This window comes from Pipistrellus kuhlii, unplaced genomic scaffold (assembly GCF_014108245.1).
Source record: "Pipistrellus kuhlii isolate mPipKuh1 unplaced genomic scaffold, mPipKuh1.p scaffold_m20_p_21, whole genome shotgun sequence".
In the NCBI taxonomy this organism is placed as follows: domain Eukaryota; kingdom Metazoa; phylum Chordata; class Mammalia; order Chiroptera; family Vespertilionidae; genus Pipistrellus; species Pipistrellus kuhlii.
This window is the reverse complement of record NW_023425520.1, coordinates 4,711,222-4,738,027: the sequence shown is the minus strand read 5'-3', so window position 1 is coordinate 4,738,027 and position 26,806 is coordinate 4,711,222. Positions and strand designations below refer to the sequence as shown.

Sequence of the window (26,806 nt, the reverse complement as noted above, 5' to 3'; positions counted from 1 at the left end):
CCATCAGGATTCAAAGGCCAAGACCGAGGATTTCAACAGCCTGGCTGCTTTAACTCACTGCTAGCCACCTGGCCTCCCGGGGCCTCCCTGACTCGGCCACCTTGTCCATACCATTAGCTTGTGAACACCTCACCTACAAGCAAGCACGAGATGCCAGAGGCAGAACTGGAGAAACAACTCATTCTCAAAAACAGTTTATTTTCCTGGCATCTAGGTAAACTTGCTAAAGCATCATAACGCCGCAGAGAAAAGCAAACTTTTAACACAAGAAGCCACCCAGAAGTGCCCTAGAAGCATATGAAGCCCCGCGCACCAGGAGACCTACCGCAGGCAAAACAGAATCCAGGAATATTCCAAGACTCTGCATAGCCGCTCCGGCCCCTGCTCCCTGCTTCAGCCCAGCGGCTCTGCCACCATCTGTCTTGCATCGTAGGGCTCCCTATGGGCTTTGGTTTGATTTCATGGTTCTGCTACCCTCCTAGCCCCTTCACTCCAACTGTGCTGATCACAGAGCCAGGATCCTGGAGCACGCCATCTCCCAGACTCAGCCCACCAGACCATCAACCATATTTTGCTGAAAATCCCCATCACGGAATCTTGAAAGAAACCGCATTCAACCACCCATCCCCCCAATGCTGACACAGTCCCTGGGCTCTGCAGCCTGTCCATTCACTCAGCAACTACACACTGAGTTTCCAGTCCATGCCAGAGGCCGGCTTAGGACCTGAGGACCCAAACATGGCCCCTGTCCTCCACCGCCTCCCAATAAAAATCCTGTTATATTTTTTTAACCGGATGCACTTGGGGAAGTAACCTGAACTTTCGCTCCCTCACCTATAAGAACTCCCCTCTCACACGCCAACTGCGATGGATGAATGAGAAAACTTAAGCACATCCATCACCTAGGACAGTGGTCCGCAAACTGCGGCTCACAAGCCACCTGAGGCTGTTTGACCCCTTGAGTGTGGCTCTTCCACAAAATATCAATACCACGGCCTGGGCGAGTCTATTTTGAAGAAGTGGGGTTAGAAGACGTTTACGTTTAAAAATGTGGCTCCCAAAAGAAATTTCAATCGTTGCACTGTTGATATTTGGCTCTGTTGACTAATGAGTTTGCCGACCACTGGCCTAGTCCAGTACAGTGGGTGCTCAATACATGCTCATCATCATTGTGATTCTTTCTAGAAGGACTGAGTATGGCCCCAAAACCACCACCTATGCGATTCGAATGGCTTTGAAGTCTTCAGAACCAGCACGAACATAGCCTGATGTTGCCTAGAACGTGTGGGGGCCTTCCCCTGCCTGCTGACACGTGGCCATTCGACACAAAGGGTCTCCTGACAGGTTCGGTCTGAGTCACTAGGATACAGAAGAGGGCGGGCCACGCCCCACACAACAGACCCCAGGGCTCCAGAAGGAAGCTACAGCCACAGGGCACTGCTGTTTGGGACCTCAGGCCACAGTTCCTACAACATCACAAGGGACAGGAATAAGACCGAACCCGGAAACCCGTTCCCTCTGACCAGAACGGGGCTGGGCCACAGAGGCCAGGAGGCCTCCAGTCTTCACAGGGACAGAGAACCGGCCCTGGGGCCCCGCCTTCAGTTCCATCCCAGCTCTGCTGCTTCCTCCTCCCCACTGTCACCTCACCAGGTCATTCAATCTTCCTGTTTTCTTCTCTGTTAACTCATAACCGCGCCATCTCCTCAAGTCTCAGTGAGGATTAAAGGCCATAATGAGTGAAAGGCCCTTGGCCTGAGGACTGGCATACAGCTGCCGTTGCTTTTCTTCAAGGTTTTGTTTTTCGTTTTGTTTTTAATAAACAATGAATTCCTAGGACGATGTCACACTTCCTCTAATTCCTTCATAAAACTCTCCTTCCCTGAGGATCAGCCCTGGTGGGGAGCAAACCCACCAGCAATCATTGCACGCAGACTGACGACCTCATCACTGTCTGCCTGCCCCCTTTTGACCGAAGAGAAACTGAGGCCCAGAAAAGAGAGGGACTTTCCAAGGGACTCCGTCCCACTCCCCTACTCCCAGGGGCACCTTTCTTCCCTTGCCATTTCCATATGAAAGGACCCGGTGCTCATGCTAATCCTGGTTATGTAACCAGGTAACTTAGAGAGCTAGAGAGGCAGGGGAATCACCAGTGTCAAGTTTACCCAGGCACAAAGCGTCCAAGATGACAGGGCCACAGAAGCTGGTCGCCTGGTCTGACTGCTCCACGCCAAGGGCAGCTCTGAGGGCCTTGAACTGGTGCTAACTCTGAGGCTGCGGCCTGGATCTTAAATACCAAGGTTCCCCAACACTGCCGACTGGCACCCATTCCCACAAGGTCACCGCCGTGCAGAAGGCCCTCCCCGCTGTTCAAGGACTCACTGGCCTCTAAACCACAGGAAACAGCCAGACGGGGCCAAGCTGAGCCCCAGGACCAGGCACGGGAGCCCTCTGTGGATCCTGCTCCCTTCCCTCGTCCCGTTACCCTGGCACCGAAAACCACAGATGTTCCCACCAAGTGTGAATGAATCCCTTTCCCAACAGGACGATCCCCCAAACATGCACCTACACGTATGTGAGCATGACAGACGGAGAGCCCTTTTCTCAGAGTCTACCTCCCCCCAAACTCCCATCAGCTCTGCCTCCAATCCCTATGGAACCTGAGCAAGCCGATTCCCACCAGCAGGTCAGCCCCAGAGGGCTGGGGCTTCTTCCGTTTTGTTTACCCAACTCCGGCAACGGTAAATATGTGCTGAATAAATAAATGGAGTTAACAGACTGTCTCCAAGATGGTCCTTTTTGACCTCTAGCATTCTCAACCTTTGAAACCGGAAAAGAATCCTCTGGAAAAGTTTGTGGGTGTGCTTTATTTGGGGGGAGGTAAGCCTAAGTAACTACACATCCATTTTAAAACATATATATATATATATATATATATATATATATATATATATATATATGTATATGTATATATATATGAGAATATATATATATGTATATATATATGAGAATATATATATATATATATATATATATATATATATATGAGAATTCCTGCAGAAATTGGAACCGCCGAAACCGGTTTGGCACAGTGGATAGTGTCAGCCTGTGGACTGAAAGGTCCCAGGTTCCATTCCGGTCAAGGGCACGTACCTTGGTTGCAGGCACATCCCCAGTAGGGGGCATGCAGGAGGCAGCTGATTGATGTTTCTCTCTCATCGATGTTTCTAGCTCTCTATCCCTCTCCTTTCCTCTCTGTAAAAAAAAAAAAAAGAAAAAAAAAAAAGGTGAATGCAATCTAAGTGTGTTCCTCCATGAGTGAGTGGATAAAATGTGGTATATATGTAGAATGGGCTATTATTCAGCCTCAAAAAGGAGGGAAATTCTGACACATGCTACAAGACGGATAAGCCTTGAGAACACTGTGCAGAAAGGCAGACATTATCCCCAAAGCCAAGGATTGTATGATTCCACTTACATGAGGCACATAGAACAGTCCAATGCATAGCAAGTTAGAATGATGGTTGCCAGGGACTGGGGGCCGGGGGGTGATAGGAAATTATTGTTTAAGGGGCACAGAGTTTCAGTTTGAGAAGATAAAAAAAAAAGTTCTGGAGAGCAGATGCACGACAACATACATGTACTTAACACAAATGCTCTATGTATACTTAGAAAAGGCGAAGACAGTGTATTTCATCATGATTTTTAAAAAATATACTTTATTGATTTTTTACAGGGGGGAAGGGAGAGGGATAGAGAGTTAGAAACATCGATCAGCTGCCTCCTGAACACCCCCCACTGGGGATGTGCCTGCAACCAAGGTACATGCCCTGGACCGGAATCAAACCTGGGACCTTTCAGTCCGCAGACCGACGTTCTACCCACTGAGCCAACACCGATCAGGGCTCATCATGATTTTTCAATCCTAAATCTAATCAACAGCTTATTCCATGCGCATTTCATAGTCTGAAATCCCGCCCCAATCAAATAACCCCCTCGGGTTTCCTTTATCTCCTCGGCTTCTGTGTGTCTGTTTTGGCGAAGGCAGCCAGGCGCCCCGAGTGTGCAGGGTGATCCCCGGACGCAGAGTGTTCCTGGCTCCGGAGCCTTCCTCGGAAGGAAGCACCTGGGAGGTCAGCCCAGGGGCTCTCGGTCGGAAGGCAAAGCTTTAACGGAAAGCAGAAACGCTGAAGAGGCACTCTGGGCCCTCGCCCTTTCCCACACACTGACCCCTGGCCCCAGGAAACACACTGGCCTGTACCACCCCAAAAGGCATTGTCCCAGAACCAGGACTCCGGCTGCTCAGGCCGGGAGCTGGCTGCCGAAAACCAGCCAAATGGAGAGACTTGGAGCTGACGCTGCAGCTCCAAGGTACCACTTTGCTGCCCGATCCAAGGAGCTGGCTGCTCGGGACGGACGACAGCGCCCTGGAATCCGCCCCGGACAGACCCGGGAACTGGGCACCTCAGAAGCCCTACGCGCCGCTGCTTCTCAAGTCAAGTGTGGTCCTGCAGCTTACCTTCTGCAAGACTGGCTTCCACGCCCTTCCCGGGAGCCGCACCTTCTGAAGCATGCCCCTTATTAGCCTATGAGCCACAGGGAAGAGAGAGTTTTCAAAGCAGCCCTGTAGCCAGCCTTCTATTGCTCATTCCTCTACTTATAATTATGCCAGGTGACGCGTCCGCAGGCCTGTCTCCCATTGAAGTCTGAGAGACAGACACAAAGGAAGGACAGCTACCTCCCCCCCTCCCCCATTCGTGGTCTCAGAGTCCCCCGCCCTGTGCTTTGGCGAACACAGGCGCCCCTCTGATTGTCAAGGGCCCAGACATGCACTGAAGTCCACCCACAGGCAAACACAAAGCAGGCACCTCAAGTCCCTTCTCCAAACAGCTACCGATCCGATGCGGATCTGTGTTCCAAAGCTGGATGCACCTCCCCGTGTTCTGGGTGTACCCCCCAAGGACAAAACCCCGCTCAGAGCCAGCTCCAGAGTCAGGGAGCACTGGGGGTCTAAGGAGGTGTCCAGGGTAGATTTCCCAGACATTACCGAAGCCAGCCTTCCCACAGGCACCACTCCTCACTTCGCTCCAGAACGCTGGACAATTCACAGGTAGGAGGCGCCGGGTCCCAGCTGGAGGGGACATTCTCCTGCTTTCCTCACACACCTTGCATATCAGGCAATAACAGGAAAGATGAGAAAATACCAGAAACAGCCAAAACCGGTTTGGCTCAGTAGATAGAGTGTCGGTCTGGGGACTGAAAGGTCCCAGGTTCGATTCCGTCAAGGGCATGTATATTGATTGCGGGTGCATCCCCGGTGGGGTGCAGAAGGCAGCTGGTCGATGTTTCTCTCATTGATGTTTCTAGCTCTCTATCTCTCTCTCTCTAAAAAAATCAATAAAAAATATATATTTTTTTTAAAAAATACCGGAAACATCAGGCCTGATGTTCTCAGGGTCGTGAGGGAGGGCGGGGGGAAGACTCGAAAGGAAGCATCTTGGAGACTTGCCTTTCAGCCTCTGGAATCCACTTGCCCGCACAGATATTTGCAGGTACAAATTATCTCATGAGCTTTGTGGGGAGTCATTTCTACGTTTTACTGGATGCCAAAGGGAAGGGCAGGAACCTTCCCTTCATCCTGGGTGAGATTTCGTGCTGACTCAAACCCTAACCCTAACCCTAACCCTAACCCTCGCCCTGGAAACCAGAGCTCGGATCTGTGGTTTAATGCACAGCCGTCTGAGGCAGGGTCTCCGGTGCCAGGAACACGCGTGAATGGCCGGGTGGCAGCGGCCTCAAGTTGGTACAACAGGGCCGTGCTGCCAGAACATTCTCCCTGCTCCGAACATGTCAGAGGAGCAGAGCAAGCACGGGGTCCTTGCCTTCACGGAGTGTCTCTAGACCAGCAGGGTTCGGGAAGAGTACACCAGAAATCATACAAATACATAAACACTTGCGTCTGAAGCAACGTGGAAGGTGAAGGTGCGATGAGAGCAAAGGCAGGGGGGGGACCTAGACGGGTTAGCTTTTGGGAGGGGTCCGGGAGGTGACTCTGGAGCGGAGACCTGCGGGCTGGGGGGGCCGGGCAGGTGAAGCACAGGAGGAAAGGGGCTCCCTGGGGCGCAGGCAGTGGCAGGTGGGACAGACAAAGGCCCCGGGAAGACTGGTGTACCAGGAGGTGAGTGCCCACACTGAGCCCTGAGCACCATGGCACAGCAGGGTCATTGAAATCCTTCGAGCTGGGTGCCATCTGCCTGGTCCTGCCTGCCGGCCGTGGATTCATGAACGGAGAAGGAAGTGAGAGGAAGAAATTAAGTGGATAAAACAGAGGGTTCTCACGGCGAAATCTAAGCCGTGGGGAGCAGTAGCGTGCCTGTCACCATGGGGAAGAGGCTGCTTGCTGCAAGCCTCCCCTCGCCCCTCCACTCCCACCAACACCACCCCTACAATGCCCAGGCCTGTGGGCTAACCTCATCTGTGCTGCTGGCTTCACTGCCGCCTCGGCCATGCGCCGACCCGCTCGGTGACTCAGCTTCCTGGTAGCGAACTTATAAAAGGTCCCGTCAGGACCGAGCCAGGGAGCTATAAACGGCCTCCCAGAAGCATCTGCTCCCCGGCTCCCCTCGATCCCGGGGTGGGGCTGTGACCAGTCGGCATTGCTGGGATTGCCTGGATGAACGGAGGTTTCAAAACACTAAACACACTGTAACCTCTAGGCCAGTGCTTAGGGTGTAGGGTCCCCAGATGGTATATGGGCAGCTGGGTCCTCTCCCTGCTCCTCAGCCCTGGGTAGAATTCTAGGGGCCTTCCTAGCTTCCTCTTCCTCCTTAAAAAAAAAAAAAAAAAAAAAAAGGTGCTTGTAATATACTATACATTCAAAGGTGTAATTATGTCTGGAAGTTGGCTACATTATATCTCCTGAATCAGAGCTACCCTGCCCCTTGGGAAAATAAGGAGTGGAAATTTTGGAACTGAGGACTTGCCAGGAGACCTTTCGCTCTTGCCATTCTACAGATGAAGAAACGGAGGATCAGACAAACTCAGCTGGCAGGCCTCTGGGGGCCTTACCCTAATGATGACTCGCCCTTCAGTGCCAAAACAAACGTCATGTGTGGGTACACGCGGGAAGAACCCGCGCTGACCTTGCTCCTGCCGGTTCCGCTGCCTGCCCACCTCACCGGGAACACGCGGTGTGGCCGTTCGGGGCTGACAAAGCTCCTCTCTCTCTGTCCTCAGACCCCGGCTGCTCAGAGACCACAGATGTGGCAACAGAGGCCCGGGTCTGACCTGTGGCAACTTTGAGGTTTTGGGAACTGAAGGGGGATTTCAGAAGCTTTCTTACAACCGGATGGCCAGAACATGCAAATGCCCTCGGAAGGGACGCTAGGGAAGCTGGTTAAAACCACTCTTTCCCAGGCTCAGGGAAAGCTCCGCCAGCCCGCTCGCAGAAGCCTGTGGCGGGAAGGACACGGACTCCAAGGATAAATGGGCCCGGCAGCCACCAAAAGCTGAACCAACCAGCACCCCATCACGACAAGCTGCGGCTTCAACGTCTTCTCTGCCTTCCTTCAACACGTGAAAGTTGGTTTTGTGGGTTTTTTTTAAAGCAAAGAAGGAACTAAAGAGTCATTTCAACTTGTCGATATATTCCCAGTTGTTATCATTTTGTTTTTACAATCAAAAGTCATTTCTGAGGCTGATGAGCTAAAGGCTAATAGAAATCGTCAGTCATTTTCTAAGTAAGCTCGTATCACCCATCACCTTTCCTGGCCTGAGTAATAAATAATGTACGTTAATTCAGTGAGTGACAAGCCAAAACACCAGGGGGTAAAAAATTCAAACCCAATTACACTACAAGAGAGCTCTCCCACTGGTGTGGCTCAGTGGACAGAGCATCAGCCTGCGGACTGAAGGGTCCCAGGTTCGATTCCTGCCAAGGACATGTACCTTGGTTACAGGCACATTCCCAGTAGGAGGTATGCAGGAGGCAGCTGATTGATGTTTCTAACTCTCTATCCCTCTTCCTTCTTCTCTGTAAAAAAAAAATCAATAAAATATATCTTTTTTTTAAAAAAGAGAGAGCTCTTTTGTCTCACATACACGTTAGGTTTTCCACCCTTTCACGGGCAGCCCCTCCCCCCTGCAGGGCGTGTTCCGGGGAGTAACTTAAACCCGACCAAATCTTTGTTTGTACTCTGTTTTGTCTGGGGAACAGCTCAGCATTGTCTAATGTCACTGAAAAAGCCCACACATGTCCTCCTGAAAACACCCAGCGCACAGACATGGTAACAAAGACCGCCTGTGCCAGGGGAGTCCACCGGCACAGCAACCGAGGGGGGCTGGCCTCGGGGTCACGGGCTCTCGCACTGGTTACCAGGCTGGCTGTTTGGAGAAACAGGACTCAGCTTCCAGAAGCTGCCAGGCCCAGAAGCATCTGTCCAAACCCTGGACGGACACAGACACCGGGAGAAAAATCTTAGGCCCAGTTCCAGGCCCTTGATCAGAATCAGTGGAGGCTGATGGACAAGCGTCAGGGAGCCAAAGCTCTGCATCCTATAGGAAGTGCCACCAGAGAGAGGGGGGAAAGGAAAGAGAAGGCGGGGAAAACGCTCAGCTGCACATTCCTTTCAAAAGTGACAAGGGCCCTATTTGGGTTTGGCTTGGTGGCTAGAGCGTCAGCCTGTGGACTGAAAGGTCCCAGGTTCGATTCCAGTCAAGGGCATGTACCTTGGTTGTGGGCACCGAGTAGGGAGTGTGCAGGAGGCAGCTGATGGATGTTTCCCTCTCATCAATGTTTCTAACTCTCTATCCCTCTCCCTTCCTCTATGTAAAAAATTCAGTAAAATATATATATTTTTAAAAAGTGACAAGGAATGACACACAAACCTGAGTGTCCAGAACAGTGCTGTGTGCTCCAGAGCCAGCTCTGACACCTACACTTCCTCTCAAGTCTCTCTCCTCAACCTGTAACCTGTGATGTGGGCTGGTAAAGATCACCAGGCAATACCTAACCCCCCACAGGTCACATGGCTACATTTAGTTTTTTTAGCCACTCAGCTGGCAGCTGCTCCACTGGCATGAGCTACTGATGTCACCCATTAATTAAGAATGATTTATGAGCAGCAAGGCCTCTGACATCACAGCTTTCCCCCCCATCCTCCTCTGGCCTTCGGCCACCAGTGGCAGTTCCCGCCCGGGGACGGGGTTGGCTTCCCTCGATGCCACAGATAGTTGTTTGGTGGCCAAACAGGAAATGAACATTCCAGAACGGGTAGGAGAAGAAATTTCAGAAGAGGAGGGCAGGTCCCACCTGGAGGCCCCGGGGTGGTGACCACAAACCACAAAATCTTTCTCAGCTGATTCCAAGGTCAGGAGAATCAGGGCAGAACCCCAAAAATCAGACAGTCAGGGGCAATGCCGTTACCCTGCCGCCAGCAGGGCACCGTGGGGATAGGCCGTGACATTCAGGAGGACAGAGAGAGTCAGACGCCTCCTTCAGTCTGGATCTGGACAGTGAAGTGGGCCCTTCCCGGACTCCTTCCCATGCCGTTCAGTTCCCCGAGGACAGGTGAGACCTCAGAGGTGTCGCTCTCCTGGCTCCCTCGTGCTCAGTCCAGGTGGTCACATCCCCACAGAACCCCACTCCCTGATTAATTGAGTCATTCAATGAAGACCAGGGCTCAGGTTGCAATTTTTGCAAATGCCTTTCCTCTCTGCCTCGGTGGAGACATGTCTGTGGACCAGGCTAACGCAAGCCAAGATCTGCCAAGCCAGCCGTGCAGACAGCGGCTAAGGAGAGACCGTCGTGGTTCTTCAGGGCACGCACCCTGGGCCCGCCCTCCCCGCTCACACCCTTGCACACACGTGGGCACCTTCCCTCCTGCAGAGGCTTCCCCTTGCTTCCGGCCCGACTCCTCGGATCTGGATCACCAGCCAGCCACGGCTCCTTCCATCCGGCTCCCGCCAGCCCCGGGTCACCCGTGGGACATCTCTTTTGCAGGGGAGGGAGCACCAGGAGTCACAGGCAGTGCCCATGTGTGCCCAGCCCCCGTGAGTCTGGCTGGCCCGCAGGCTGCCACACCCTCCCTGCACCTTCCTTGCCCACTGCCAGGCCGGGGCCAAGGCTAGGGGCCAGCAAAAACAAAACAAAACAAAACAAAACAAAACAAAACAAAAACCTCCATGTGGGCATCATGAGAAAAGGAGTGCCAGGGGATCCCAAGACAAAGGCCCCTGTGTCCGACCTCCTTCCCCTCTTACTTCACTACGTCAGCATCATGAGCAAACAAGGAAAACTGAGACGAGACAGGAGAAATTGTGTTGGGAATGTCCCCAGCCTCATCCGCCTGGCATTCAAAAGGGCAGACTCATTTATAAAGTCCAAGTGCACATTTAAAATAATAACCCTGCAGAGATGACTGGGCCCTCACTGCTCTGGGCACACTGCTGTCCCCCCTTCACCAGCCTTCATCACAGTGCCGTGTGCAGCTCCTCCCACCGCCGGGCCAACATTATCAAATTTTATTTATTTTTATTGATTGATTGATTCATTGATTGATTATGGTATCACATAATTGTCCTCATCCTCCCATTCCCATCCCAAACCCCTCCCCACATGTGCCCCCGACCCCTGTTGTCCATGGCCACTGGTTAGTTAGGCTTATATGCATACTCACAGGTCCTTTGGTTGATGTCTCTCCCCCCCCCCCCTTACCCCTACCCTCCCGTACTTTCCCTCTGAGGTTTGAGAGTCTGATCGCCGCATGATCAATTTTAAATGCATTTCTGAGCACGCTCGCAGTATAATTGGCTCTTGCTCGCCACCCAGTTGAAGAGGCAGCGGCAGACGGCCACCCTGGTCCTTACCCAGCAGATGGGAGACGCTGTGTAAGGAGAGAGGGGAAGCGCCCGAGGCCGCGCAGCTGCAGTGAATCCTACAGTCTCCCGGGATGCGAGCCTGTACTTTCCATTCCAACGAGCTAACCTCGCCCCTCTAACAGGATCCACTCGGATAATAAATATCGTGAGCTGGCCCCTACAGGGAGCTTTATAACTTTTAAACTGTGTTCTCCCACAAACCTGGTTGCAATTTCCTCCTGGATTCAGTGCGTGGCCCTGAGAGGTGGGCAAGACAGGCACTGTCACTCTTGCCTATTTAAGAAGAGAAATTGCAGCCCTAACAGGAACTCGATTTAGGGGTGTTCTTCCCAAAAGGTCATTTCTCTGCTGTGATCTGGAAAGGAATCCTCAGGCCAGTCCAAACTCAAACCACTATCCTGAGTCCAACCTTGACCCCTGACAAATTGAGAAGGTGCCATTGCAAAGAAGCCAGACAAGGTCAAAAACAGCCTGAGGCCATAACTGTTTGTCATCATCCCTTTGCCTCAGTGGAGACATGTCTGTGAACCAGGCTAACCCAAGCCAAGATCGAGCAAACCAGCCATGCTCCACTCCCTCAATAGTGGAGTCTCTGACCAAGAAACTCCTACCTATATGTAAGAGCCCTAAGTTCCATGCCCTCCTCTGATTTCCTGCTGGCACTCCCTCCACTCCAGATCCTCCCTCTCAAGAATGCAGCTGGGGGACCCCATTATCTTCTCCCTCAGAACCCAGAGCCAGGGCTCTGCCCTCATTAATATCTGACTTGGCACCCCAGCACCTCACTCGCGAGCTCCCACCTAATTCCCTTCCTCGATTCTCCCCCTTCAGCACTGGGATAGCAGAAAGAGGCCTGAATCCCAAAGCATGTTGTTATGCTGAAGCTCAGTTTTCTCATCTATGCAATGAGGCACAATATATGCCGTTTCCCACCTGCAAAGGAGAACTAAGAGGACCGAATGGCAATATAAGTTGAAACAATACAAAAGTATTGCAATATACAATTGCAACAGCAACATAGAAGCAAACTCGGGCATTCAAGTAATAAGACTTTTAGAAATGATAGAAGCTAATATTATTTGAGTGCTTACCATGTATCTGCCACTATTCTTAACATCCTAGGCGTGCCATAATTAATTCCCATAGCAACAGGGGGGTACTGTTATTATCCCTATTTCACAGATGAGAAAAATAAGGCACAGAGAGATTTCAGTAATTTGACCAGGTGCCGCTCCAGGCAGTCTGGCCCCAGCACCTGAGGCTACTAACCTGAGCTGTCCTTTTCTTAATTGATTAGAGGCCCGATGCATGGATTTGTGCACCATGGGGTCCCTCCACCTGGCCTGTGTCCTCTTGTAATCGGGACCTCTCAGGGGATGTTGGACTGCCGGTTTCGGCCGGATCCCTGTATGGCACTGGGCCTCCAGTATGCATATAAGATCTTTGGTTAATCTCTTCCCACCCTACCCTCCCTCTTCCCTCTGAGACTCATCAGTCTGTTCCATGTTTCTATGCCAGGCGGTCAGTGCCCATCATAGCTCCTGGTCAAACGGGTCACTTAGACTTTTATATATATAGATAAGCATAATGCCTCTGATACTATCAGTCATTCGCTGGGCACGTTAAGGTTTACAACAGCCACCCACATATGTGATCCAACCTGAGCTTCTCAACAAGTAGGTAAACAAATGATGCCATTCTAGGAGACAGCAGCCCAGAGAACGACCTGGTCCAAGGATTCAAAACTGGGTAATGGTGGAATTTGGACTTAAATTCATGGGCTTTCTCCCCACTCCACTTTGGAGCCCTTTCTACAGGCCTCCACACCAGCATTAGCCCGATACTCACACTCCCTCCTCTGCCCTTCCTCACAGGAGCATCTCCAATTAGCCTGGCGGCCATGCCAGGATACAAAAGCTGTGACTACCTCGAGCCATCAGGTCAGGGGCTTCAGCCAGCCAGACCGCGGGTAGCACAGCTTCTGGGTCTCCCACAGGACGTGTCCAACGGATCCAGAGGCTGGCGGCCCCAGAGGAGTCCTCTCAGTGACAAGAAGCTGCAGCCCCCCAACCGGACCCATGATGGCCAGACGTTCCCTAAACCTGTTACGCAACCATCTGCTGGGATTTCTCCCAATTTCAACACGTTCTGTTTTCTCTTCGGAGAGGAAGCATGAGTGTGAGGCCGTAACACCTTGCAGGAACCAGACAACGGCCCTTCCCACTTGTCTGGGCTTACTGGCAGGCTAGGGAATGTTTGCAAAGCCGTCTTCTATGAGCCAGTTGTGGCTTCCAGGATGACTAATCACCTCAGGAGGGAGGATGGGGGGAGGGGGGGCAGGGAGTGTGCACAACTGAGGGCCACTGTTCATTACAGGGTCAGGAGCCTGCTCCAGCGTGGCCGGCAGAGAAACCCGGAGGGATGCTCCTGACAGGCCCTGGACTGTCAGGAAGGCGGCCTGAGCACCCCGAGGCCAGGCACTCCGGACCTTGTGCCCATTGGAAAGTGAAGATCACTTTTTGGGCCAATCTTCTCTCTAGAGCAGCGGATCTCAACCTTTTTAATGCCGCGGCCCTTTAATACAGTTCCTCATGTGGCGGTGACCCCAAACCATAAAATTATTTTCATTGCTACTTCGTAACTGTAACTTTGCTACTGTTATGTATCGTAAAGCAAATATCTGTATTTTTCGATGGTCTTAGGCGACCCTGCTAGCGGTTCTCAACCTGGTCGTGACCCACAGGTTGAGAACCGCTGCTGTAGAGCCTAAGACCATCGGAAAACACAGGCATTTACATTATGAATCATAACAGTAGCAAAATTACAGTGATGAAGTAGCAACCAAAATAATGCGATGGCCAAAACTGGTTTGGCTCAGTGGATAGAGCGTCGGCCTGCAAACTGAAGGGTCCCAGGTTCGATTCCGGTCAAGGGCATGTACCTGGGTTGCAGGCACATCCCCAGTAGGGGGTGTGCAGGAGGCAGCTGGTCGATGTTTCTCTTTCATCGATGTTTCTGACTCTCTATCCCTTTCCTTCCCTCTCTGTATATTTAAAAAAGAAAATCAATAAAGTATATTTAAAAAAGAAAAAGAAAAAGAAAATGATGTTATGGTTGGGGGTCACCACACCATGAGGAACTGCATTAAAGGGTCGCGGCATTAGGAAGGTTGAGAACCGCTGCTTTAAAGGATCTAATTATAGGGAGCAGCACGCTCTGGGGACAGGGACCTATCTTTGTTGCCTGGCGTCCAGCCCAGAGTCTGCAGGGAGGGGCCCTGGCAGGTGTGGATGAGTGAAGTGGGCAGCCAGGTGAACCCACAGTCTCATCAGGATGTAACTGTGACTTGCAGGACAAACGAAAGAGCAGAGAAAGTCTTTCTGTGGCCAAGACACCTTATGAAATCAACAAAAACAACCCAAACGAAATAAGGAGCGTCTGTCTAACAGCAGTTTTAACGGCTCTCTCCTTCACATCCCTTGAAAACAATGGCACCTTCACTCATTCACCCACCACCCACGGGCCCCTGTGTCTCACTCCGGTGGACAAGCGGTGTATGTGTGTGTTTGGGAGTGTCTGGGTCTGTGTGAGCGCCACGTGAGGTAGTTCAGGGTTTATTACAAAGGCAGCAGGGACAGCTAGGGGAATATTAGAGGGGACCCCACCCGCTGTGAACTGCAGACACGGAGTTGCTCCATGGCCCCCCGTCCCAGGCTCTGCTACACCCTGAGAAAGGGCCTGGATTTTCCGTGAGTAGGATCCCAGTTTGGTCATAAACACCATGAACTGGCACCTACACAGAGCCTTATACTTTTATTTCAACACTAAAGGCCCAGCGCACAAAATCACACACAGGAGCCCGCACGGCTTGCTGCCCCACCTGCCCGCCACCCGCCTTGCTGCAATCGGAGGCTGTGGACCGCAGGGGAGGGACTAAGAGGTGCTCAACGCACCTCATGACGACCAGTCATTTGGTCATGCTGGTCATCATGGACACTGGCTTTTTATATATATGGATATATTTTTATTGATTTCAGCAAGGAAGGGAGAAGGAGAGAGAGATGGAAACATCAACGATGAGAAACAGTCAGTGAAGGGCCACCTCTTGCACGCCCTCTACTGAGGATGGAGCCTGCAACCCGGGCCTGTGCCCTGATGAGGAATCAAACTGTAACCTCCTAGTTCACAGGTCGACGCTCAACCACTGAGCCACAGGGGCCAGGTCCTTATACTTTTTAAACAGAAGAGAGGTTTGTTCACTTTTCCCTAGATGCAGAAAATGGGCAGGATAAGCATTGTTAATCTACCCCAGAAATGTCCAAGCTTTTTCATCTCTGACACATGTAAACTAATTACTAAAGTTCTGCAGCACATCCAAAAATAATAGTTTTTGCCAATCTGACAAAAAAAAAAAAAAGGAAAAAAATAGGTATACTTTTGACTCATTCATACCTGACAGTTATTGTTGTATTGGCTGTTGTCATTTTTTTTTATCTGACAATCTAAGGGAAAAGAGGTCAGTGCCCCTGGCTAAACAGTCAGGTAGTGCACGTTTTAAAAATTCCTGTGCACACCAATTGAAAACCACTGTTCTACCCTTAAATAGAAGAGAAAACTGCAGGCCTCCGAAGCTGGATAGCTGTGAGGCGGGCGTGAGCAGGGCTGGCCACGAGGCCCCGTAGTAACTCAGTATACAAACACCTCACTGCACAACGTGCTATGTGCCCGCGCCCGCTTCTGGCAATGAGAGCAAGAGAGCACAAAACCCCTGCCCACAGAGAACTTACATGTGAATGAGGGGAGACAGGCCATGAACAATATAAACAATATGACAGGTATAAATAAAACATGCAAGTAACATAAACATCAATCAAACACATAAGCAATATCAATACTAAATATGAGTAAAAGGTGCCCTAACCGGTTTGGCTCAGTAGATAGAGCATCGGCCTGTGGACTCAAGGGTGCCAGGTTCAATTCCGGTCAAGGGCATGTACTTTAGTTGTGGACACACACCCAGTAGGGAGGGTGCAGGAGGCAGCTGATTGATGTTTCTCTGTCATCGGTGTTTCTAATTCTCTATCTCTCTCCTTTCCTCTCTGTAAAAAATCAATAAAATATATTTTTTAAAAATATATATATATACACACACACACACACACACACACACACACACACATATATATATATATATATATATATATATACACACAATACACACACACACACACACACACACACACACACACACACACCGTATTTTTCGGACCATAAGACGCACTTTTTCCCCCCCAGAAGTGGGGGGAAAAAGTCCCTGCGTCTTATGGTCCAAATATAGCTTACACATATACTTTAAAAAAAAAAGTTTTTTTACTTGCCCGGCTCTGTGTGGTCTCTGTGTGCTTGCCCAGCTCTAAAATAGTTCTAAATGCTGCTGTTTACTTTACAGGGTTGATTACGTGTGTTTATGACTGTGATGTTGGGTTTTAATGCACATAAAATATTTTAGGACACTATTTGTTTCAGAATCTTTTTTTCTTCATTTCCCTTCTCTAAAAACTGGTGCGTCTTATGGTCCAGAGCGTCTTATGGTCCGAAAAATATGGTGTGTGTGTGTGTGTGTGTGTGTGTGTGTGTGTATATATATATATATATATATATATATATATATATATATATATATGTAAAGGTACCATATTACAGAAGGTAATAAATGCTGTTGAGAAGATAAAAGCAGGGCCAGACCCTAGGGAAGTGTGGATGAGGGGCAGTGGCCTCAATGGAAAGTTGTCAATGAAAAGGAGACCACAGTGTCCCCCGAACTGAGGTCATAGCAGAGGGACAGGGAGGCGACAACAAACTGAAGAGGCGTTACAGGATGCAGGAATGGCCGGGTCTGGGCAGCCTGCGGTGGGGAGAAGGAAGGGGGCAGGGACAGAGAGAAAATGAAGAGGAACACCCTGTGGGACCTGGGCCGAGAGGAGGTGTGTCCACACTGAACACACCAAGGCCAAGGGGCCCATGAGGCAGCCAAGTGGACATGTCTGCAAGGCAACTGGACACCCAGCTCCTGGAGACACTGGGCCACAGACACGGATCTGCGAGTTATCAGGACCCGGGCGAAAACTGAGACGTGTCCTGGGGGAGAAAAGAGAGGGGAGGGCAGCATTCTGCCGAAGACCAGCGGTGACCCAAAGGGGATACCAAGAGCTCAGGGGTCCCAGGGTCACCAGGCACCTCCACAGAGAGAAGGCTGCAGCAGGAGCTGGCAGCAATCCTGAGGTGTCAGTGGAATGGGGGGCTCAAAGGCCACTGGGAGGGGGTGACAAAGTAAGGGAGTAGAGACCAAGTGTCAATGATCCTTTTTAACATCTATTATTTTAAGGAGAGAGAGAGAGAGAGACAGAGAGAGACAGAGAGAGAGAGACAAGAGTGTGTCTGTTTCCAGGAAGAAAGAGGACGGCCCTTGGGGCCCATGGGGCTAAGGTAAGATGTCTATGGTCTGTTTGTGAATTTATCACGGGACAGGCTTGGACCTGGGTAAATGATTTCACGAAGGAACCGATGCGGGGGAAGCTGAAGATCCTGGAACTGGGTTACTCAAGAGAGAGAGAGGTGACCAAAATAACTCCGCTGGGGCCCTCCGCGGAGCGAGGGCGGAGCCCTGCGGCCAGAGCTGTGCACCCGCCGCAGGCGGCTCTCCCAGCCCCGGACGGCAGGTGTCGGTGCTCCCGACCCGCTCCGCACACGAGAAAGCTGAGCTCCGAGAGGTCACGCAGGGTGCCCCTGGTGTGTGGCCAGGATTCAATTCCAGGTGTGAGGGTGGCTCCCGCACAGCGCCCTGCCCTGCCCACTCTGAGTCACCCAAGAGGCAGGGAGGACCCTCTCCGCCTTTCGGAGGAGGGCAGGGGACAGAGGGCGAGTTGGGAGGCAGAGACAGGAAGGTGACTTTGATTGCGGTCCTGGTTCCTCTGTGAACAAGGAAGCAAGATGCCACGCAGGGGCTGAAAAAGCGGAGGGGTAGGGGCCGCTTACAGCAGAGCCTGGGAGGACGGAAGTAGGCTGACCACACGCTTGGAAGGACAGGCTGCGGGCCCAGAGGCATGGACACACGGAGAGTCACTGTGGTCATGGCTTTCTCACCGCCCAGTAGCCGGCCAGTCTGTCCAGGACCGGCCAGTCGGTCGGTCAGGAAGCAAAGACAAAGAGACTGAAGGCCCAGTGGCAGCAGTGATGGGCCAGGGTCCCGGCGAGAATGAGGAGGACAGCGCAGGATGAGGGGGGGAAGACCTAGCATGACAGTGAGAGCGTCATGGCCAGCCTGTGAGATGTCCCAATTTAGGATTCCAGAGGCGGAAGGCTCTGAATGAGGGCCAGGCCCCAGGAGGTAAAGACCATCAGGCTGAGGGGTGTCAAGAACAGGGGGATGTGCACGGTGGTCAGGTGGTGAACAAGAGGTCACGTTCTCAGGGCGAGGACGGGATTTGGGGAGAAGCAGCCTGTGAGCCAACACCAACGTCCGCAGAGAATGAGGAAGCGTGACTACCCATTGATGATGGCGAAGGTGACAACACAGATGATGAAGATGATGATGACACACTGAGCAGGCACTGTGCTAAGGGCTGTCAGGACGTGACCCTGGGACAGCAGCGCCCTCTTTTCCCCCTTTCCCAGATGGGAAAACTGGGCACAGAGAAGTGAAGAAACCTAAATGGGAACGGGGTCGGGGTCTGTTCTATGACTCAGGGGGCATGCTCTAACCATTCTACTACCCTGCCCCTCAGCATGAGAAAGCCAGCTGGAGTCTGTGGGGGGGAGTAGATGACAAGAGAGAGAAGAGTGGCTGATGCTGGTGAAAGTGGGTGGCGGGAGCCTCCAGGGGGAAGGAGAGGTGCATGAGAGAGAAGGTAGTGACCCCACCCCCAACCCCACCCCCGTCCGAGACCCGAAGGTGCCTGGGTTTGAGTTTATGGGAACCACCTTTAGTGGGATTCCTATCGGGACAGGGAGGCGGAAGGGAGCTGGTCACAGGAACTCCCACAGGTACAGTGGAACACAAAGGAAGAAGGAAGCAAGGGCACCTTGGGTCCGGGGAGAGAAAGCAGGAAGAAAACTTTACAGGGAAGGGAATCAGATCTCAGGAACGCTCGGGTGTCCCGCCCGACCAGGAAGTCAAAGGTGGGCCCCAAGGTAGTTCTCCGAGGGTGAGAAATCTCCGCTCTGAGGGCGCTAGAGGGAAGGATTGCAGTTCCACAAGGAGAAGGTGATTAGCCACACACACACACCCTACCCCCCCAGGAAGAATGTCCTCGGTGAGCATTCAAGGAGGAGGTGGGGAGGGGCGGGGAGGTGAGGAGGGGCGGGCGGGCGGGCGGGCTGTGGGAGGAGCAGGGCTCCCCAGCGGCCAGCCGTGCTCCGGCAAACATGTCTGTGGTCAGCACCCACGGGACCAGACCAGTGGTGGAAGATGCAGAACACACAGGCAGAGAAGTCTCTGAGAGGGAAAGAAAAAGGCCCAGGTCAGGCTAGGGTTCAAAAGACCTTCACAGTCTTTATGCAACACAGGCCAGCAAAGTTCAAAAGACATTCACAGTCTTCAACACAGGCAGGGAAGTGGGACTGGATCCTGAGACGGGTCGCTGCTCCAAAGAGCAGTGCGTGGAGGAGAGGGCCACGGGGGCTAAAAGGTGCCCAAGTGGAAACCAGGAGAGGGATGGGGAGGACTCGCACAGAGCACCACTCTCCGTCCACGTGGCAACCCCCAACATCCACGTGCACACTCCGGCGTGGTCACAGGCCCTTAAACCCCCCCTTTAAGCCCAAGTGCCTCTCCCCATGGATAGATGAGCTGAAGTCACCTGAGACCACGTTCACTGCCCACTGAAATGCTAGGGGCTTCCCTCCAAGCCCTCTGCCCCGGCCTCCCCTCCCCCATTTCCAGGCAAAGGGAGTCAGCAGCAAGCAGGACAGTGGCCCTGTAAGATTCCCCCCTCCTCAGGTAAGATCCCCACCCCCACTACTTCAGCAGCAGGCCTGTAGGGCTTAGGGGCCATACTGGGTACCAGCCCGCAGCCTTCGAGTTCATGACACACAGACTAAGACAAAAGTTCTAGAATGCTCCTTTTCTGACTCCACACCCCTCCAACATCCACCTTTTAGAGAAGCACCGCCCACTGAAGGACAGACAGAGAAGGTGGGGAGGAACCTGAAGAAGACAAGGCCGGGGCAGAGAAGACGGAAAAATCGCCGTCATGCTATGGCAAGAACTACAGCAGTCTGGGATCTCACACCCTTTTGAAGTTCAAGGGCGCCCACCCCACTGTACTTTGTTTGGAAAGCAATGCAGTGGGTGGGAGGGGACTCTGGCAGCTGCCTTCCCCACCCTGAGCACCCTTCCTATCAGCCAACCCCAGACTGGGACGCGGAGGGATGCTGGGCCGCCCTGGCACCTGCCTGGCTCAGGGCTGCTCAGAGCTGAGCTGGGCCACAGCCCTCTCCTCCCCACCCAGACCAACCCAAGGCTTCCAAACGGCTCGGCATCCACAGCCCCTGGAAAAAACACTGCCCCCCAGCCCTCTGCCCTGGCTGGGAAGGAAGGCTCTTCCTCTCAGGGCTCAGGGCAGCCGTTTCCCTGACAAGCCAAGCAAGAGAAGGGCTGAAGGGGTCAGCGGAAGTTCCCTCGCTTCGAATCTTTCCTGTTTCCTCTCACCCCTGCCTTCTCCACCACGGGGACTCAGCAGCGTGGTCCACCAGTGGCGTGCCTAATCCGGTTGGAATTTCCTCCTCCACCCACCTGGCATTCTCCCCACAGGCATGAGCACTCCCGGCCAGGGATTCCCACAGCCACCCCAAGTGCCGGGCTAGATGCCCTCGCCACTCGCCCCATGGGCACTCGCCCCTTTGGAGTGCCAGGAAGAAGGTTCTGGAAAACCTGCTACAAACCCCCCGAGGAGAGGAGCAAGTACTTGCTGATAACCGATGCCCTAGGGAGTGGAGTGGCCACTGGCTCTCCCTCGTGCCACCGTGGGACTCAGAGCTGACAGGAGAAAACAGGAGCCTGAAACCAGGAGACCACACGGAAGGGACAGAAAAGTTGCCGAAGGTCGTCCGACATCCATTTAGTCCCCTCAGGCTGATGCCAGGGGGAGCTCAGGGATTAGTGATCATCGGGTTCAGGGTCTCTCCATTTTGGCCAAAACCCCCAGCCTAAAGAGCACTTACACACACACACACACACACACACACACACACCAGCGTTTCATGGAGCAACACTTCCTCACTGCATGCCATGCGATGCTTCTACCCTGTACTCTCACCCATCTGTCATTTTAAAATGTTGATGCTGCTAAAGGGTCACCGCCCAAAGTTTAAAAGAAAAACTCAGGGGAGGGATGGGAAACAGTACTGAATATTATAATTTTAAGCATCGGTGAGGCTAGCTTTCGGCACCTACAACCAGAAGACCAAGCAGGGTGCTTGAGCTCTCTAGTCCACACTATCCAGGTCAGAAACATTGAAAAAAGAAAGCAGGCCCACCCACCACTCATTGAACTTCACATCATCAAAGTGAAAAAAAATAAATAAATCAAAGAAAATGCCTTAGAAATAAACTAAGGAAATTTTTCTTCCAAGATGCAATTTACATGGATGTGGCTTCAGGTGACATAGTTATCTGAAATTTCAAGGAACATCAAAGAGGGCAGTGGGTGTTCTGTGCTTACAGACACGGGGGATAAGGTTCAAAACGGGGAGAAATATTGAACGGGTTCACGGCCCCCACTTTCCTTACGAGTGACAGAACTAAGAGACAGAACAGCGCCTGAGGCATGGAGCAAGTTCGGGGCAGGGCTCCTGACTCCATTACTCACAGCCTCCATGACCCAAAACATTTAAAAGCATGGTCAAGGTCTCTACGAGGGAAGCTCTGCCATGACGGAAGCGTGGAGGGGCCCTGATCACTCACCGAGACGGACAACAGGGCTGATCTCGGCCGACCTTGGAGCTCTGCGCAGCCTCGCTGGGGTCCTGCAAAGGGGCTCGCACACTTAACTCTCTCTGCGCCTCTTCTCAGGACAGAATAAGCCAAAAATGTACCAAAAATAATAACAAAAATAAATAAAGGTGACTTAACACCAAACCTGCGTGCTTAGAAACAGAAGCCCCGTAAGGGTCATTCATTCAGGGTCAGCGTTAGAGTCCCAGAACCCAGAAGGCCTTCCTCATTCGCAGACCCAGGCCTTCATTTTATAGTCAGGCCCGGTAAGGTGACGGACAGCCAAACCAGAGCCTGCTTCACACACTGTATTAACCCCTCCACCGGCGAGAACCGCCACAGAAAGTTACACAAAATACCCGCTGCTGAGGGGTAGAGAGGAAACTAAACACGAATGCCTCTTTCCAGGGTCCAAGGAAGCTCAAAAGGCAGGACTGATTTCCACTGATCCTACCAGGTAAGCTAACGTGATGCTCTGAACCAAACTCCGAGCACAGAGGCCAGGGCCTGCGAAGGGGCATGGCTCCTCGCTGCCACATTCACCTCCCGGACCGGACCGAGCGGGGCTGGTGCCGGCTCAGATGGCATCTCCCTGCTCCTCACTTTCCCTCCACTCTGTCCAAGGCACTTGAGACCACAGCTGCAAATATGGGGAATTTTATTACATGGGAGGGATCCTTCCCGCTGCAAATGCCACCTGGTATCTGTCCACAGTGTTTCCTGGAGGAGCTCTGAAAACCTAAGAGATAAGACCCACCCCACCTCCAACCCCCTCCGTAACCCTGGCAGGCAAGGACCGTTGCTCTAATTCCCCACAGGGACACTGAAGGGACAAAGAACGGGTGATGGCTCAGACCCAGTGGCACAGACAGACTCTCACCTTACCACGAATACCCATGCCATGTCTCACTGGACTTGTGCCTCTGCAGCCAGTGATTGCCAGCTCTGAGAGCTGCCCAGGGCAGGGAAACCCTCTGAGTTAGACACTCTGGCCCTCACACGGCTCACGTGGGGCCAGCAGCAGCAATAAGATACAGCCACCGGGAAGGGGGGTGAAGGGGACCTCTGTGAGCCTGCCATTCAAGGTAACTGTCAGCGAGAGAGGGCCCCCCCATCTCCCAGAACACAGTGGGGCTGGAATCAGAGGATCAAAGCGGGCAAGTGAATCGGTTCACCCCTTGCTCTGTGCCTCAGTTTCCTCATCTGCTCATCGCCAGGGCTGCTGTACGAACTGGATGAGTTATGCCTGCACCAATGCAATGTGTCAGTAGGAGCATGACTTCCCTGCTGCGCCAGTCTATCCCCTGGGCATGCAGTACCCTGAACACACTGACAGCAGCTCTGGGTCTGCCTGGCTCCGGCCGCCTCCTTACAGAAACGCCTTAGAAACTACCTGGGTGCCTATTGCACAACCCACCGCCAAGGATCTGCGCAGCCTCCTTCCTCCCCACTTGCCGGCCGGCCGCCCCGAGACAAAAAGAGAAGGCAAACGTCACTGCGGGTCTCCCTGCCTCCCCGCTGCTCCGCTGCCCAAACTCCAGGGGAAGGGAAGCAGAAACACTAAGGAAAGGGGATCAACAGGGCACCCCCAAGAGAGCCGCCAAGAAGACCCAAGAGAACTTCTCCCTTGTCACCCCCAAGATCCCCAAAGCACCTGGGGAGCAGACACCGCACGCCGGGGGTCGGCGGGTGTCCACGCGTCGGGACGGGGAGGCACACGGCCCGGCGGGAGACACGTTGCCAGGCGCGCGCGTGGCCAGCGCTGCGGGCGGCGGGCTCCCGCGGAGGCAGCGCACGTGTGGGCAGCCGGGGGCCCCGGCGCGGGCGGCGCGCTCCTCCCCGGACCTCCGCCGGGAGCGCCGGCCGGAGCAGCGATGCGCCAGGGCTCTCACGCCCCCGGACGGCGCGGGCAGCGCGGGGACCGTGCAGAGCGGCCCCGAACGCCTCCCCGGGGGGACCCCGCACGCGCGCGCGCTCTCCCTCCTCTGCCCGCGCGTCCCTCGCGCCCCCGCGCGCCTCACCTTCACGGAGTCCACCGGGTACATGACCATGTGCTCCATGATCCCGGCCATCGCTCCGGCTGTCATGTGGGTGGACAAGGAGGCGCTGGTCGGCAGGTTCTCGTAGTCCTCCGCCCCGGCGTCCTTGCTGCCGCCGCCGCCGCCGCCGCCATCGCGGCCGTCCCCATCCATCCTGCGCCCCCCCACGGCCTGGCTGCCCATGCCGCCGCGCCGCAGCTCCATCCGCCGGCTGCGCGGCCGCGGGAGGCTGCAGGCGGTGGGCAGGGAGAGGGAGGGGGAGGGGGTGAAAAACTTCACTTCTTAAAGTGGGAACCACCTCCCCGGGGCCACGGCGCCTGACGCCATGGCGGGCTGGGGCGGAGCGGAGCGGCCCCGGGCACCAATCACGGGAAAAGAAGGGGCCTGCGGCCGCCGCGCCATTGGTGTGCGGGCCGGTGAGGGCCCGCCTCCCTGTGTGACGTCACTGTCCAGTGCAGATTTCCAAGCAACCGGAGGGGGGCGAGGAGAGGCGTTGGGGCGTCCCGGGAAGTTGTACCACCTCAAAGGGGGGTGCTGCCTCCCTTGGGGCAGGCAAGGGGGCGGGGGTGGGCGGTCCCTGGAGAGGGGTCAGCCTGTGCTGACATGGGGTTGCAGGGGGAGCAGAGACAGAGGCTCAGGGGAAATTGGCCCCCAGAGCCCAGGGTTTTGCAAACAGTACTACTGCTCAGCAAGCTTTGGCATTCCTCAGGCCTTGAGGTGACTGCAAGTGTCACTTATGGAGCGATTGTGGCGGCTGGATGGGGAAGGGAGTGGAGTTGGAGAATTGAGGACATGCTGTGCCATAGCAGTGATGCACCTACTTTTGTGCAACACGAGGGCATGTACCACATGGGACAGAGTTGAACCTCAAGGCCCTGTGATAGGCTGCTTGGTAGGGAGAATACCCATTTATTTGAAACTAGAGGCCCAGAGCATGAAATTCAGCATGGGAGGGCTCCCTCAGCCCAGCCTGCACCCTCTCCAATCGGGGACCCCTTGGGGGATGCCCAACTGCCAATTTGGCCTGATCCCTGTGTAATTGGGCCTAAACTGGCAGTCAGACATCCCTCTCACAATCTGGGGCCACTGGCTCCTAACTGCTCACCGCTTGCCTGCCTGATCGCCCCTAACCACTCTGCCTGCCTGCCTGCCCCTAAATCCCTCTGCCTCCCTGCCTGATCGCCCCAACTACTCCCCACTGCTGGCCTTATTGCCCCTAACTGCCTCTGCCTTGGCCCCCACCGCCATGGCTTTGTCCAGAAGGAAGTTGGGCGTCCAGAAGATGGCTGGTCGACCCAGTCTAATTAGCATATTACCATTTTGTTAGAATAGATTTTTTTCTCTTACTGCAAACATCATAATAGAGCTAAATTTATTCCTCCCCTTGTTCTCACACAGAGGCTAAATCCACCCTGCCCTGGACTAACCAAGACAATAAATAGTAACCAAGGTGGATCCCTCTGGGCAGGCACCTCCAGCCATTTTCCTTGGAGGTGATATGCCTAGAAGGTCCTTAGAGGCTTGATCCCACAGTAGGGCTGCAAAGTGCCTGAGAGCAACATCTTGCAGCCGTGCATCGATCTGCCTGTCTCCTAAGACTCTGGTCTTCCAGCTCTTAAGTTCACTCTTTATTTTAACCTAAATAGTGCTGTCTCGCTCCATCTGTGGGAAGGGAAAGGAATCAGAAAGTAGAGGAGTGGCCTGTTTATGGGAGTCTCCATGAAAGCATGACATTTGCAAGTCTACATGGATGTGTTCTGGGCTAAAGATTTGACTCTAGCTGATCAACTTCTGCCTCACCAGACACCTTATTCAGAGGCAGCTTCTGGTCAGGAAAGCTGTGCTCTGAGATAGGAAAGGGAGGAGACCCTGAAGATGCTGTGCCCACACTTTGCCCTCACCCTGGCCCCAAGGTTCAAGTTATAGCAACCCTGGCAGTTCCCGGGGAACTGAGGTACAGTGACGTGAACATTGTCAGTAGAGGGTTCAAGGCCAAGGGCCTTATTTTTGGTAGCTGCTAGTAGTGGCTCCCAAAGTGAGTGCTAAGGAAGTGATGGAAGCAAACTCTGTGATCAGGGTTTAGAGAGAAGAATTTCCCTGCTTTTGCCAAAGGTGATTTTTAAGAAACATTGATCAAAAGCTGTGGATATTCATTTACAAATGGATATCCCTTAACTAGACACCAAAGTCTGAAAAGCTCTTCTTCAAAGCATTATTTGTAGCCATAAATAATTGGAAATTACCTAAAGGTTCAACTAGAGAGGAAGGGCTAAGTAAATTATGGCACAGGTAGTAATGAAATATTATGGGTCCATTAAAAATTGTGGTTACATTATGCAGCATGGGAAATGGTGATGATGCAGGTTAGGTGAAAAAAGTAAAACAAGATTTTATAAATGTTACATCCTCAAAAATGTAACTATGCATATCAAAAGAGTGAAGGGGTTATAGTGATAGTGATGTAGGATTATTATATTTATTATATTTTATTATATTTCTCATACTTAAATAATACTTGTATTATTTTTGTAATTTAAAAAAATGAAAGTGAATCATTATTCTTAGAATTTAATCTTCCAATGCATGAGAAACCTTCTGAACTTTGCCACGGTGATATTGGTGGAGAGAAGTCATCCTTGTGATGGTTAAGAGGACTCTCCGCATATATGAACATGCCTATTAATCTCCAGAGATATCATCCTTGTGATGGTTAAGAGGACTCTCCGCATATATGAACATGCCTATTAATCTCCAGAGATATCAATTTTAAATTGTTTTATTAAATAAATGTGAAATATTATTAAAAGCAGTATTTTTATCTCACCCTATAAAGTAAGTCTAGAGATCTGGCACTCAGCATCCATTCAAACTCCTCCTTGTACTGCAGTTGCTAGAA

General features: G+C 52.7%; 1 protein-coding gene across 2 annotated transcripts in view; it reads right to left on the bottom strand.

The window, feature by feature from the left end:
• SLC25A37 (solute carrier family 25 member 37) overlaps nucleotides 1–24,258 on the bottom strand; it is a 40,874-nt gene extending 16,616 nt beyond the window's left edge. Inside the window, exon 1 of one of the 2 annotated variants that reach the window (XM_036450306.2) lies at nucleotides 23,893–24,258. In XM_036450306.2, the coding sequence (XP_036306199.1) occupies nucleotides 23,893–24,114 (222 nt within the window). In that variant the 5' untranslated portion in view covers nucleotides 24,115–24,258. The remainder of the gene's footprint in view (nucleotides 1–23,892) is intronic. The other variant, XM_036450309.2, reaches the window with a different exon arrangement.
• Nucleotides 24,259–26,806: the final 2,548 nt, after the last annotated feature.